Genomic DNA, 15,175 nt, shown 5'->3' with positions numbered 1-15,175 from the left:
AAGACAAGAACAACAGATCTTAAGGGCATTTTTCCAAAGACACAACAAGAACATCCCAGATGGAGTTCCTATCCTGGATCACTTCCTCGTAATTATTTGTAATTATGTATTCCATTAATTATGAATTCCATTACATGGTTCTGTATCGGTTAATTCCAACTGTGCGCGTCTGCCCAGATTCAGTTTACAGCAATCACAGGTACACTAACATGATTAGCAAACATCATTGTCCGATGATTTGTTTGAAAATGATCCGTTTCTGATTTAGTGCCGTAGCTTCCAGCTAGTGGCGAGTTGAAGAGAAGAGCGCTCTAATCTTTGTACTGTGTGGGACGTGTCGCACCGCTCCGCCCCTGTACACTTGCGCCTCCTATCACCTAGTGCGCTCCGCTCCCCGGCTTGGTTCCGTCTTGTGTTATTTTTCAGACTCATTCTGTTTACATTACGCTCTTTTAAATCGAGTTGTATCCGAGAGCTACTCCGAGAATGGCTTACACGACTGCGAGTGGGACCAAGAAGAAGGTCTGCTATTACTATGACGGTACGGGACATCCCGAATGGAAGAATTACGGGCTGCAGTCCGGCTAACACAGCTGCGCGGCTAATCCAGTTAGCCAGGGATGCCGGCGGATGTTCTAGCTAGCGAGCTAGCCACATGCTAACGTTAATTATATTGTTTGGTTTGATTCTTCGGTGCAAGTCTTTATTCTTAAACTTTTATTTAAACACGCTCGTCCGATTCGACTGCTCTGAATCGGATTATGAGTTTGTTCTGATAAAAAAGAAGGATGCTCATTGATTTTTAAAGACGTTTTAATTAGTTAGATGTGAGCGGTCAACAGTGAAATCTCTGTTGATATGATCATTGTTTGAGAATAAAGAACCAGGCTGTGTATTAACTTCGTTCCTCTGGACAACGTGAAATATTAAAATGCCCTCAAAGTTGTTGTCTAGTCTTTGGTGGTCCAGTACGAGCGTTGGAAACTGAAGTGTTGTGGCAAGATTTCCCAAAACAAAGTGTTTCATTAATGCTCTTTTTCTGGAACTGGATAATTTTGATCGAACCATTCAATACTAGTTTAAGACTGTTATTGAACAGTGGCCAGCACAGGTCATCAGCTAATCAGGGCATCTTTAAATAATGTTTTCTTTTTAAACTTCAGTGGTTGTTGGAAAAGGATGTCTTCGTTTTAGACCAACTTTTCACCCAACCACAGTTTTCAATTAGAATTTGTCACATGAAATTCATGTTACATAGAGGTTTTGCAACACTACTCATTTCCACTGTTAAAGCAATGGATGTGTTTGCTTTGCAGGTGACATAGGAAATTATTATTACGGACAAGGACATCCCATGAAACCACATCGCATCCGGATGACCCACAACCTGCTTCTCAACTATGGACTCTACAGGAAAATGGAAATCTATGTATGTTTGCAATGGCTAAATTCATCATCTGATTGTACATTGTGATGTTTTGAGCCTACTCTGAAAAAGACTTCTTTAAAGGGATATTTCTTAGGTTATTCTCCTAACTGGGTTTGTTCTGCAGAGACCACACAAAGCCACAGCAGAGGAAATGACCAAATATCACAGCGACGACTACATCAAGTTCCTGCGATCCATAAGACCGGACAACATGTCTGAGTTCAGCAAGCAGATGCAGCGCTGTAAGGTCCATCTCAGCCTGGCGGACAGTAGCCCATGTTTTCTTCCAGCTGTCTCATATTCAACATTATAAACTGTCTTTGGGTTTCTCCCTGTAATATCTTCACACTCTGGATAGAATAAATCAATCAATTAGACCGGCAACGGTTATGGATTAGTTCAAACATTTTGATCAGTTTTGTCTTTTCAATACTCATGCTTAGCCTTTCTGTTTGCTCTCCACAAGCAACTGTTGTGATCATGATTTGATATTTAAAATTTTGGGGTTGCATTTGTTCATTCTTGTGATCATTGTTTATGGCCTTTTACAACATTGTCTTTTATCCTTGGTCAAATCTCTGTTCGAATAGGAATCAGTCAGGAGTCAAGAACTATTTTGAGCTGTGTAGTTTGTAGAGTTAACACAATGTCTACAGATGGCACCTTTTACAGAGCCCAGCTATCTCATACATTACTCCTAATATCATTTTGCAGTCAACGTCGGAGAGGACTGTCCTGTGTTTGACGGCCTGTTTGAATTCTGCCAACTTTCTGCTGGAGGATCTGCTGGTAAATTGGTTGATGTCACGATTTATCCAAAGGTTTGCCTCTGAGTATGTGTGTAATTATTTGAAGAGATTTGTTGGAGTTTGTGAAGGAAGTGCAGTGCAGTAACTTATCCATAATGTTGAAAGCTAAGATTTTAAACTCGCATCTTAAGATCATGATTAAGAAAAATCACAATGAGGTGCGTAAACTCCACGAGAGATAAAGAACCTCCTCATTAGACACTAGAATACTGTTCCAGCCAAGAGGCAGCTTTAATGAAAAGAGACCGTATTGATTATTGAGTTGGCTGCCATTACTTTCAGCGTGATTGTGTGATAAACACTGTCAGCTACAGAGACAATACTTTCAGGTCATAAATAATCAGCTCTGCTTGAGTACCAATCTGAAATAGATTTTACAGCCTCTTGTTTATCATAGGTCTGCCAGGACTAGTCATCATTAATGGGCCACTATTAGGACTTCTTTATTTATTGTTCTGAATTAAATATAGAACAAATGGAGCAAGTTGTTCAGTGACAAGTTCATTCCTACAACAGTAAGTGAGGTTGTGAGGGAAAACGGCAGAACATGTACGTTAGGTTTCCACGTTTGAATCAGCCCCTTTGTAAGTGCTGTGTGTTGCTGACAGCTGGCTCAGTGAAGTTAAACAGACAGCAGACCGACATCGCCGTCAACTGGGCTGGAGGACTTCACCATGCAAAGAAGTCGGAGGCTTCTGGCTTCTGCTACGTCAACGATATTGTCCTGGCCATCTTGGAGCTGCTCAAGTAAGTTTGATCCACCGTCGTTTTTGTGACATCTTGGTCAGAACAATTCTGACGGCTCCCTGAAGCTGAAGCAGACTGCTGCTCCAACTGATTGGAGCATTCAGTGTTCTTCCTTTAATGTTTTTTTTTGTTATGTTACTGGTCCACCACTGCATTTGAGCAGAGCCTCCTAGACAAACAGATGCAGGCTTCTTTTTGTGAAAGTAAACGGATTTTTTCAACCTTAGTTCAAGTTATATTCTATTGGAAATTGCGGTCAGGTCAGTGTATAGTAGATGCAACATGCACACACAGTACGGAGGGGTGAAGAACCTGGGCAACAGCTGTGTGCAAAGCTGCTTATCTGAGCCACTGGAGCTTTTAACCTCTTTACAGCGGTCGTAGGTGTCTCCTGGCCTCCCTCACTACACACATTCAAACAGGTGCATCTGTATGTAGCATCCTCTGACTTTAACTTTTTAGTGATCTTTTAACTGAGTTGTTTGCAGGGTTCTTTAGTCTTCACGTTGCAGTTGTAGGAATGATAGTGAACTGGAGGCTGGCCCTCCCAGACACAGGTGTTTTTATCCTATGACCACCTGATGCCCATCAGCAGCACTCAGGTGATCTGTGAGGCTATCTCTGCCACACTGCTGCCATCTGCTGGCTTTCTGAGGAATTAGATAAAAAAAATAAAGCAGTGAATATTCATGGAAATACTTTTACCCTTTCTTTTTTCTCTTTCTTGATCCCTTTTCGGGCTCATGAGGAGGGTGCTGGAGCTTATCCCAGCTGCATGTGAGCTTGGGCCCGTGTGAGCATTTGAGGGTGCGGGACGTTGCTCAAGGGTACCTTGGTGATTCTCTGAAGGTGACCTTTAAATATAAACTCCCCTATACATACTTGGTCATGAAAGGCTACTGACCATAATCTCATCTATATAAGGGGGTGAATCCTCTTATGTATGCCTTGTAAATGCTCGGTATGGCTCATTAAATGGACATAGAGCTATTTTGTAGTTGATGATGCATCTTTGTTTTCATATTAACATTTTGAAAGAGCGTTCCTCTGCTGTTCACTATGTTGATGGAGGTCTTTCTGAATCCTTAAATTTAATGCTTCAGTTTCAGTTAAATCCAAAACAGCTGAAATGCTGCTCTTGTAGTTTTGTGTGTTAAAATAAAGCAATGTTAAAATTATTCGAATTGCTGCATAAACTTTCATTTGCTCTGACACACACACACACACACACACACACACACACACACACACACATCCCCAATGAACAAAATACCCACAGACTGCTGGAAAAGGGTGTTGAATCTGTGCCCCTGAATAGCTGCAACAAAGTTTGCTGTGCTCTGATCGCAGCTCTGCTCTGTCCCAGGTACCACCAGAGAGTGCTGTACATCGACATAGACATCCATCATGGAGACGGTGTGGAGGAGGCCTTCTACACCACTGACAGGGTCATGACCGTGTCCTTCCATAAATATGGGGAGTATTTCCCTGGAACTGGAGACCTCAGGGTAAATGTCCAGAAAAGTGAAAATAGTTTTTCAGTTTCAACTATTTTAGTTTTAGTGTTAAATACTCCCTCTCTTGTGACAATGACAACAGTCACTCAATCTTTTTTTCATTTTAATTCAGGATATTGGGGCAGGAAAAGGCAAATATTATGCCGTTAACTTCCCCCTGCGTGATGGCATAGACGACGAGTCTTATGAGCAGATCTTTAAACCCGTAAGTAAAAGCCTGAGAATCTACCATCTATCTCCCCCCTTGTCACTGTGGTTTAGTGAAAATGAAGCTTCGTGGATGACATCAGATTTGATCAGTCCCATTTATCTGTGGGCCTGCAGGTGATGGCAAAGGTGATGGAAATGTACCAGCCCAGTGCTGTGGTTCTTCAGTGTGGCGCTGACTCGCTGTCAGGAGATCGTCTTGGCTGCTTTAACCTCACCATTCGTGGTAAACACACATGCACACGTGCACACTCCTTTCTTGTTGAAAAGAGCAGATGTTGCTAAGGATCTTTGATTTCCACCAGGCCATGCAAAGTGTGTGGAGTACATGAAGTCCTTCAACCTCCCACTGCTCATGCTGGGTGGAGGAGGATACACCATCCGCAATGTGGCTCGCTGCTGGACCTATGAGACAGCCGTCGCCCTGGACACCGACATTCCAGATGGTCTGTAGGACAGAAACACCCTGAGACTGTGGTCTACTTCCTGTCACTCATGTCAGTAATGTTTTTCAGAGCTTCCATACAATGATTATTTTGAATACTTTGGGCCTGACTTCAAGCTGCACATCAGCCCATCAAACATGACCAATCAGAACACTCAGGAGTACATGGACAAGATCAAGTAAGCACTCCTCTACCATGACTGTAACAATGTTTGAGTGGTTTTTACTGCAGAGGGGCTCATTCTTCAGATATATTTGATGTTCCTATAAATCCTATAAATAAGTCACTGTATCACATAATTATGGTGGTTCTTTTCTTCTCATATCAATGCTGGATATGATGTCTTTGTGACACTTTAGGCAGCGCCTCTTTGAGAACCTGAGGATGCTGCCTCACGCTCCTGGAGTGCAGATGCAGGCCACCCCTGAAGATGCCGTCCCTGACGACAGTGTGGACGAAGACACAGAAGATCCTGACAAGCGCTTGTCCAGTACGACAGAATTTATAAATGTATTTTTTTTCCATCCCAGACCACTGCAGTCTACATGTTTCCATGAGCAAAGTCAAAACCCAAATTTCTGCCAATGTTGTCTTTGGTGTGTGTGAACACATGCAAAGAGCACCTGTTAGGTCCTCCCTGTTGACGGCACTTCAGTGAGAGTGCAATAAAAAACCTTTTCATATGATAACCTAAAAATTGCTCTGAATATATTTACCACAGCCTGTCGTTACATGGCCACAGGGTTGAGTCGGACGGGTATTTTCCCAGTATTCCTAAAAAGTTGTGATTTTTGGAGGTTTTGTGTCAGAGCTGGAAATGTTGCTGTGTGCCGTTCAAGCACTGTCCTGTCTAGCACAAGCTCGATTTGTTACTTTTGTTTGCATTCCTGCATTTTGTTATAGATATAGTTGCTGCCAACTCCAGCTTTTTAACTTGAAACTGCTCCTTGGTGTTGATTTTGGCAGCAGTATTCCAAAGATTACAAATGTGCATTGATGTCACTTTTTTAGACATTTATACCAAAATACATGCGTAGATGATTTCAAAGTTGCTGTTGTAATTAATCTCAAATTGTGTCTTGTTTAATTTCAGTCCGTGCCACAGATAAGAGGATAGCCTGTGAGGAAGAGTTTTCTGACTCGGAGGATGAAGGTGAGGGGGGGAGGAAAAATGTTGCCAATCATAAGAAGGGGAAAAGGCCCAGAGTTGATGAAGACAAAAAGGATGGAGAGGACAAGAAAAGTGGTGAGCTTTAATAATCACTACAGATATATTGTGCTGTCAGTTCTGTCTTACAAGAATCTTTTATCCTCCTATAGAAATTAAAGAGGAGGAGAAAACAATGGACAGCAGTGCTGAGAAGACTGACTCCAAAAGGTGATGTCAAAGTTCATTGGCTGAATAAAACACAAAGCTTTAAACTGAAACTAAACTAAAATTAAACTTGACTCTCATTTGCCAGACTGTTACTGTTAGTGTGCAGCTCAGAGAGTGCAAGTGCTGCCCCCTAGTGGTATCTTATTAACATTGACAATAGCGAAATAAATAAGCCCTAGAAAATCAGTGGTCAGTCGACAGCTTCTCTGGGTGGGTAGTTTGTTTGTTTGTTAGTTAGTTTGTGAACAAAGACATTTTGAATCCCAAAAAGTGCAGCTGAACCACTCAGCATAGAAGGGCGATGCTGCAGCCTGTCGTCACCCATGACCCTGAACCACTCAGAAAGGCTTTCTTTCTTTCTTTCTTTCTTTCTTTCTTTCTTTCTTTCTTTCTTTCTTTCTTTCTTTCTTTCTTTCTTTCTTTCTTTCTTTCTGTCAGTTGTGTCGCTGTAAAAAAAAACCTTGATGTTATTTAGGGAAAATTCTCATGATGCAATTGTTATTTCCATTATGTATCAAAGTAATTATGTTTGTGCTGACAGTGTGACTGAGCCGATGACCAGTGCCTGAGCAAAGCGCATGCACTCACATGAGTGATGGAGGAGTGTTCCAAACATCTCGGGCAACATATTTATTATGTTTTCTACATTTAAAATAAACCTAGTTTTTTGTCTTTGTTTAGTGAATCAGTGAACTTTTGTACTTTCTTGACTTAACCTGTCTTTTTTTATTCCAATGTGCTTGATCTTCTGAAGGTACCTGGACTTCTACTTTTAGACCACTGTGGGTGAAATATGTAGATGAACGTATGGAAATGTCATGTTTGAATTGTAATATTTTGCATTTGTCAATAAAAACCTTTATACAGTCTTATCGGGGTAGTTGGGTTGGAACCTTGTCCTTTTAGTGCTGCAATCGAATGGGGTTTTCTGGTTCTGTCTGGAAGCACAGGAAGGTCAGATGGATTGTAGCCCTCAATTACTGGGCTCCAACACCCCTGACGGAGGTTCTCACCAGAGTACCTTAAGACGGAGAGACATTACCGGTACTATTTGTAAAGCAAATTTGTATAGCCCCTCCTGGGCTACCACCTTATCGTGGTGGAGGGGTTTGCATGTCCCAACAATCCTAAGAACTCTGTTGTCTGGGGCTTTATGCCCCTGGTAGGGCCACCCATGGCAAACAGGTCCTAGGTGAGGGACCAGACAAAGCGTAGCCCAAGACCCCCTTATGACGAGTAAAAACATTGGTCCTAAGTTTCCCTTGCCCGGATGCGGGTCACCGGGGCCCACTCCTGGAGCCAGGGCTGGGGGTTGGGCACGTTGGCGAGCGCCTGGTGGCCGGACCTCTGCCCATGGAGTCTGACCGGGCACAGCCCGAAGAGGCAACATGGGCCCCCCTTCCCATGGGCTCACCACCTGCTGGAGGGGCCAAGGGGGTCGGGTGCATTGTGTGTGTTGGGTAGCGGCCGAAGGCAGGGACCTTGGCGGTCTGATCCCCGGCTGCATAAACTGGCTCTAGGGACATGGAATGTCACCTCTCTGGTGGGAAAGGAGCCTGAGCTGGTGCGCGAGGTTGAGAAGTTCCGACTAGACATAGTTGGCCTCACCTCGACACACAGCAAGGGCTCTGGAACCAGTCTTCTCGAGAAGGGTTGGACTCTCTACCACTCTGGAGTTACCGATGGTGAGAGGCGACGGGCAGGGGTGGCAATTCTCGTTCCCCAGCTCAGTGCCTGTATATTGGAGCGGATGAGAGGGTAGCCTCCCTTCACCTTCGGGTGGGGGGATGGATCCTGACTGTTTTTTGTCCCTATGGCCCAAACAGCAGTTCAGCGTATCCACCTTTTTTGGAGTCCTTAGAGGGAGTGCTGGAGAGTGCTCCTTCTGGGGGCTCCCTCGTCCTCCTGGGTGACTTCAATGCTCACGTTGGCAATGACAGTGTGACCTGGAGAGGTGTGATTGGGAAGAACGGCCCCCCTGATCTGAACCCGAGTGGTGTTTTGTTGTTGGACTTCTGTGCTCGTCTCAGATTGCCCATAACAAACACCTTGTTCAGGCATAAAGGCGTCCACATTTGCACTTAGCACCAGTATGCCTTAGGCCGCAGATCGATGATCAACTTTGTGGTTGTGTCATCGGATTTGCGGCTGCATGTTCTGGACACTGGGGTGAAGAGAGGGGCGGAGCTGTCAACTGATAACCACCTGGTGGTGAGTTAGCTTCGATGATGGGGAAGGATGCCGGACAGACCCGGCCGACCCAAACGTGTTGTGAGGGTCTGCTGGGAACGCCTGGCAGAGTCTCCTGTCAGAAGGAGCTTCAACTCACACCTCCGGGAGAGCTTTGACCATGTCCCGGGGGAGGCGGGGGACATTGAGTCCGAGTGAACCATGTTCCGTGCCTCCATTGTTGAGGCGGCTGACCGGTGCTGTGGCCACAAGGTGGTTGGTGCCTGTCGTGGCGGCAATGCCTGAACTAGGTGCAGTCATGGTGTTGAGGGGGTCCGGTTTGGTGACCTCAGGATCGGGTCTCTTCTTTTTGCAGATAATGTGGTCCTGTTGGCGTCATCGGCCCGTGACCTCCAACTATCACTGGATTGGTTTGCCGCCGCATGTGAAGCGGCTGTGATGAAAATCAGCACCATCTAAATCCGAGGCCATGGTTCTCAACTGGAAAAAGGTGGAGTGCCTTCTCCAGGTCAAGGAGGAGATCCTGCCCCAAGTGAAGGAGTTTAAGTACCTTGGAGTCTTGTTCACGAGTGAGGGAAGAATGGAGCAGGAGATTGACAGGCGGATCGGTGCGGCGTCTGCAGTAATGCGGACTCTGCACCGGTCCGTAGTGAAGAGATTTACCGATTTACAGGTCAATCTTCGTTCCTACCCTCACCTATGGTCATAAATTAGCTTCCTCCGTAGGGTGGCTGGGCTCTCCCTTAGAGATAGGGTGAGAAGCTCTGCCATCCGGGAGGAGCTCGGAGTAGAGCCGCTGCTCTTCTGCGTTGAGAGGAGCCAGATGAGATGGCTTGGGCAACTGGTTAGGATGACGCCTGGACGTGTTCAGGGCATGTCCCTGAAGGCATGTCCACCCCCGGGAAGACCTAGGACACGTTGGAGAGACTATGTCTCTCGACTGGTCTGGGAACGCCTGGGGATCCCTCCGGATGAGCTGGGGAGAGGGAAGTCTGGGCTTCTCTTCTTAGGCCCCGCGACCCGACCCCGGGTAAATGGTAGAGGATGGATGGATATTTGTATAGCAATCCGCGCCCCCCCCCCCCCCCCGCCCCACCAAATGCAAGAGCCTGTTACGTAAACCGCGATGTAATGACTACAAGTATCCACGTGGTGGCAGTCGCGCACAAAATTGGCTCCACGCAGGCGTACAAGCTGAGCGATTTTTTAACGTCCAGGAAGCGAGATTTCAAGGGGACGAACATGATGCTTGACAGAAAACAAAAATGTGAAGTAAATTTTTCTAACCTAAAATATCAATATAAATCCAGAATATACTGCAATAACTCAAAAAGTTCATGGGCCACCATTTGTTACCAGAAGTTCCTCCACAAAACAACTCTTCAAATACTGAAACAGCCCAAAGGCTAAACATGTTTATACAGGTCAAAGGATCGTTTCCAACGTAAATCCTGTCAGGCACTTCGTTATGTATACTTACCTTGGAGTAGTTTTTTGTGTCACACTCTAGGAGGGGTTCAGTCTTTAGATGTTCCAGTTGATGCCACCTTCATGCTGCTGAGTCCTACAGTGCAGTTTTGGTCAAGTAAAGACAGATGCAGTCCAGATTTTATTCACATTTATTTTTGCTTTGAGTGTGCTCACAGAAAATTCGAACACCTTAAGCAGAGGAGTTTAATAGCAATTATTGTAAGCAAAGTTACATTCCATCTCTAAGTCAAACTGGTCAAAACTTCTCCAGTATTTACAAAAAAGTAAAAGAGAGAGAGACAAGATGCTACACAAACAATTGCATCTGATAGATTCTGTAAATTTTTCTCATCAAAGACCGCTGAAAGAGAACACCGGCTGCTGGAATAATAATAAAAAAACATACCACAGTATATTAACAAGTAAGCATGTCACTTATCACAGCTTGGTTTTTCGAGTGGTTGGAGGAAAGATCTTTCTGCGATGACCCTTCACGTTATCTCACAAAACAACGAGAAGGTTGAAAAAGAGCTGCAAACTTTGTGTGCTTCTTGAGATCAAGATTTCCTTTTGTACAATAATCACAGTTAAAAACACCCCCGCCTATACATACTTACATTTTTATTTGATTTTTGTTTTTTAAATCAAGGTTGTAAAACCAACAATAAACAAAAAAGGCTATACATCTTCTACGGTATGACTGACTAGTACAGCTAACAAGAAGCGATTTTCTTATGCCTTCCTAAAAGTCTAAGTCTGGGATGTCTCCTTTGAAAACCATTTCGTGTCAATCCGTATGTTGGATGTATATGTTGGATTTTTTATGATTATTCTTATCATTACAGTTTGCGGCCCCGAAATCAGCGCCAGTCATTTTTAGCCCAAACTCTGCCTCCTTCCTTCCACAGCCATGTCCATACCTCTCCCCTAACATTTTGTATAAAAAAAAAATCTGTTAATACTGATGAAAAAATATATGGCGAACGGTGATGTATTAAATGGAAAGCCACCCTCCTGAGCCGCTGGACCGAGGTGGGTTTTGTGGAAGGGGGTAGTGAAAACAAAAAAATCAAATCTAAAGGAAAGTTTTAAAATATCCCTGCTTGTAGAAAAGTTCTTCACTGCCTGGATGTGCCGTTGCTCCATAGCACAATCAGGGAAATGTTCTTTGATTATCTTTTTTCTTCTTCTCTCGGACCATTTCCACTTTTCCATTAACTTACTCGGCAGCCTCGGTGGTTGGAGCCTCGTCTGACTCCTGTGACACCAGGGCAGCCTCTTCTGTTTTGGGTTCCTCCGTAGTTGGCTTCTCTTCTGCTTTTGGCTCTTCTGCAGGGGGCGTGGCCTCCTTGGCCTCCTCAGCAGGTTTCTCTGGCTCAGCTTTGGTTTCTGACTCTGTTTGCTCGGCATCAGGCGTGGCCTCCTCTGCAGGCTTGTCCTCCCCATTAGCAGCCCCTGTTGTTTCCTCTGTCCCCTCATTGGCTTTGGCCTCCTCTGTGGGAGCTCCTGCCTGCGTTGCTTCTACTGCTGGCTCCTCGCTTTCTGCCCCCTCTGCCGTTTCCTTTTTGGTCTTCTTGAAGGAGAAGCCACTTAGCTTGAAAGACTTCTTGAAAGAGAATCGTTTCTTCTTCTTCTTTGGAGTTTCATTGCTGGTGGAGGGTGTGGCGCTGTCCTCTGCCTTCGCTGCTGTTTCTCCCTCAGCGGCTGGAGGAGCTGCTGCTTCTACCTTCTCACCCTCTGCAGCATCCGTCTCAGCAGGGGCTGCCTCCGTCTTCTCACCCTCCTCCTTGGCGCTCTCCTCAGCTGTGGCACTTCCATTTGCCTGCACCTCCTCTTTACCATTCTCGGCTGCTGCAGGAGAGGCATCTCCATTCACTTTAACATGGCCGTTTTCCTAAAAAGAATAGTGGTCTGCAGTTATTGATATGCACATAATTCTAAGGGGGAAACCAATCACACACATGCTCTCTCTTCTCTTTTACATTTCAAAGTCCCGCACCAGTGAGTTTTCCGGTGCACCTTCTCTGGTTTTGGTGTTTTTAATACTGTACATATAAATTGTTTCTAAAAGTGACCAACGGGGGCGCTGTTTGCTCGCTGTAGCAGTGAATCGCTAAAGCGAAGCATTTGCTCATTAAAACAGCAGCTGCTCGTCAGCAAAGCAGCTCATGGAGAGCACATTTGAGACGCAATTGCTGATAATTTACCAAATGTATATCACAAACAAGTGTTTTTATTTCCTAGACTAACAAAAGGTTGAAGCGAACGAGCCAAGTGCGTCGCGTCTCTGCGAAGCGCGCATCGCTGTCCCCCCACCCAGCAACCCTGCCTCCCTTTTTATGTGATAGCAGGCTGCCATCTCCACTTTCCACTCCAGCATCGGCAACAAAAGGAACCTCTTTGTTGGCGTCGTGCAATTAATCATCTTTCAGCTACTTCAGTTTTTTAAAGTATATATTCACCTGTAAATCCTATCTTGTCCGTCATTTTTTAAACTGACCATTAATAATCCATTTGTAATAATCCATTAAATGTTCTGAATTGATATTTTTATGAAAGAAACCCCAACCAAAATGGATTCTCCTGTATGAAAAATTGAGATTTTTACCCAAATATCCTTCAAATGAGGTTAAGATCAGACTTTGAGTGAAGTGCAATAACCTGCTGCTCACAAAGTAAATTCACCCTGTGAATCAGAACTCACATATTTCCATCTCTTTTAAACTTGCACAGCAGGTCTCCATTCGGTCACTCCGTAGTTACGCACCAATTGCGCCCTCGTCGCCCCCCTCCCAAAACCACAATGGATGCGCAAAGACTGGTGTTAAAAATCCAATGTACCTGTCCGTTGCTCTTGGTAGGTGAAGCCGCAGCCTCTCCGGGCTTCTCAGCTGTAGTTTCAGCCTTCCCAGCTGTCTTGGACAGTGGCGTTCCCATCGCTTTTCCTTCTGACAAAGAAAGTCAACCGATCCAAAAACGTGAACAAAGACCCCACAAGCGTCTTTGTTGAAACCCAAAGCTCTCTGCTTCTGTCTCCCGCTCTGCGCACGAACAAGCGACGCCAAAGTTCACTTGTGAACCGGTCAAACAAAGTCCAGTGAAGAGCAGGATTTCGGAAAAGAGCTGCAAGAGACTGGCAGAGAACGAGAGGTAATAAAATCCCCGCTCGGTGGCCGCAGACAGGCTGCAAAATGGAGAAATTTCCCTGGTTGTTAATAAGATGCAGAGTCCAACGCCCAAGTGAGGAGATGAATGGGCGCTGCGAGCGATGACGACACCGCACTCACACTGGTCCAGGCCCCTCCCTGCACGTGGGCGGGGCCCGCGAAAGGGGAGGGGACAATACGCCGCCTTTACTTAACATTAACACATAAAACCAACCTAAACAAGACATAGTGACAATATAGATTTTTTTAAAAGTACGTTTCTTTCTTTCGTTCTTTCTTTCTTAATGCATCACAGATAAACTATGTTGCAGACTGTGGGGGACAGTAAAAAAGACAAAGTTAAATGTTAATTGTCAGTTGTTTAAAGTTTATTAATAACTGTTGAATGTACCACATGGCTCATGACGACCACCTGCAAAGAAAGCAATTCCTTACTGGGTTCTCATTCAAATAATTTTCCCAATATATAATTTTAAATTGGGCATTTATTGTTCCTGTCAGTTATGTCACCTGTGTCTAGTTAAAGTTAACTCTCAGAAGGCACACACCAAGATAATATTGACTATATTAAAATGGTGAGCGACCACATGAACCTTCTAAAAATATAGATGCAAAAGTGTAAGCTAATTTTTGCTTACACTTTTTTTTACAAAAATCTTTTCTTTTGATGTTTTATAACCAATGTGTTCTTCATTTTGCTTTCTTTTGTATTCCTCTATTTTTCAGTTTGAATTTTCTCAGTTTGGACCATTTGGGTTTTCCTTAATACAATTCATCACACACTATTTTTCAAGACCTCCATTTAGCTTCCTCCACATTTCAGGTTTTTTTCAGTGGGATTTTTCCCACATTGACTCAGAATGTCCACCCAATACTGCCAAATGAAAAAGGGTAACATTGAAAAGTAATGCATTCTATCTGTCTTGTTGTTGAACAGTTCATTTGGACATGCACTACTGTGACTATTCTTTAGATCAGGGGTGGGCAAATCCAGTCCTCGAGGGCTGGATTCAAGCCAGACTTTCTGTCCTACAGGTAAATACTTTCACCTGGGGTTCCATTTACTTTGGTGAAAGTGGTTTCTCCCTGGTAGGATGCAAAACCTTGCTGGATTTCAGCCTTCATTGATTGGACTTGCCCATCAGAGGAGGTCAAATCTATTCCTCGAGGGTTGAATTCAAGCCGGGATTTGCATCCTACCAGGCAGGAAACGCTTTCACCAAGGTAAATGGAACCCCAGGTGAAAGTGTTTACCTGTAGGACGGAAAGTCTGGCTTGGATACGGCCCTCGATGCCCACCCCTGCTTTAGAGATTAATAAACACGGATTCCTGTTTCGTATTTGCTGTCAGCTAGAATTGCTGACAGTGACAGAATAATGCTGATGTTTTGACAGAAATGCACGTCAGCTATTGACGTTCAGAAGCAAAAGCACTCTGGAGAGTGTTGAGACCTCTGAATAAAAGGGTCAGAAAGAGTTGGAGTGTTCTGGATCTTCACAAGAAGAGCTGCGTTCCAGAGAATCACTCTTTCAGACATTTCCAGTGAAACCAAAACCACCATGCTGCAAGATGATTTGCTGAGATGCGTCAAGTTTGTATTGGGAATTAAGCACCAAATGAAAGATTTTGACTCTGAAGGTCCTTATAGGACACCAGAGGAATAAAACAGTTAGAGAAGTTTAGAAAGAAATTTTTCATCATCCCACTTACACACTCCAGTTGTCTCCGGTGTGAAGTAGCGTGTGTTTATCTTATCTTAAATTACCTACTTAACATTCAAATGAAATTCAAATGTTAAATTATTGTTCAATTAT

At 44.3% G+C, this 15,175-nt stretch overlaps 2 protein-coding genes across 2 annotated transcripts; one reads left to right on the top strand and one right to left on the bottom strand.

Annotated features, from left to right (window-relative positions):
- The first annotated feature begins 345 nt into the window (after positions 1–345).
- LOC130515896 (histone deacetylase 2) lies at positions 346–7,405 on the top strand. The gene is made up of 14 exons (XM_057016481.1): positions 346–541; positions 1,317–1,429; positions 1,554–1,671; positions 2,144–2,218; positions 2,847–2,985; positions 4,352–4,493; positions 4,615–4,707; positions 4,827–4,935; positions 5,015–5,155; positions 5,225–5,333; positions 5,515–5,645; positions 6,249–6,401; positions 6,476–6,533; positions 7,075–7,405. Exons 1-14 carry the CDS (start codon positions 487–489, stop codon positions 7,100–7,102), a joined length of 1,464 nt encoding a protein of 487 aa, XP_056872461.1. The 5' UTR covers positions 346–486; the 3' UTR covers positions 7,103–7,405.
- Positions 7,406–10,326: 2,921 nt separating this feature from the next.
- On the bottom strand, positions 10,327–13,444 carry LOC130515901 (myristoylated alanine-rich C-kinase substrate-like). Its single transcript, XM_057016493.1, has 2 exons — positions 13,035–13,444; positions 10,327–12,087 (listed from the first exon to the last, which is right to left on the bottom strand). The coding sequence occupies exons 1-2, from the start codon at positions 13,128–13,130 to the stop codon at positions 11,413–11,415; spliced, it is 771 nt and encodes a 256-aa protein (XP_056872473.1). The 5' UTR covers positions 13,131–13,444; the 3' UTR covers positions 10,327–11,412.
- Positions 13,445–15,175: the final 1,731 nt, after the last annotated feature.

This window comes from Takifugu flavidus, chromosome 19 (assembly GCF_003711565.1).
Source record: "Takifugu flavidus isolate HTHZ2018 chromosome 19, ASM371156v2, whole genome shotgun sequence".
Lineage (NCBI taxonomy): Eukaryota > Metazoa > Chordata > Actinopteri > Tetraodontiformes > Tetraodontidae > Takifugu > Takifugu flavidus.
This window is presented reverse-complemented; position numbering and strand designations above follow the sequence as displayed.

Excerpts from the sequence above, each read along its gene's own strand:
- LOC130515896 (XM_057016481.1), top strand. The coding sequence starts at position 487 with ATGGCTTACACGACTGCGAGTGGGACCAAGAAGAAGGTCTGCTATTAC. Across the intron at positions 4,936-5,014 it reads CTTTAACCTCACCATTCGTG|GCCATGCAAAGTGTGTGGAG; the intron begins GTAAACACACAT and ends GATTTCCACCAG. Across the intron at positions 6,534-7,074 it reads GAGAAGACTGACTCCAAAAG|TGTGACTGAGCCGATGACCA; the intron begins GTGATGTCAAAG and ends TTGTGCTGACAG.
- LOC130515901 (XM_057016493.1), bottom strand. The coding sequence starts at position 13,130 with ATGGGAACGCCACTGTCCAAGACAGCTGGGAAGGCTGAAACTACAGCT. Across the intron at positions 12,088-13,034 it reads CTACCAAGAGCAACGGACAG|GAAAACGGCCATGTTAAAGT; the intron begins GTACATTGGATT and ends TATTCTTTTTAG.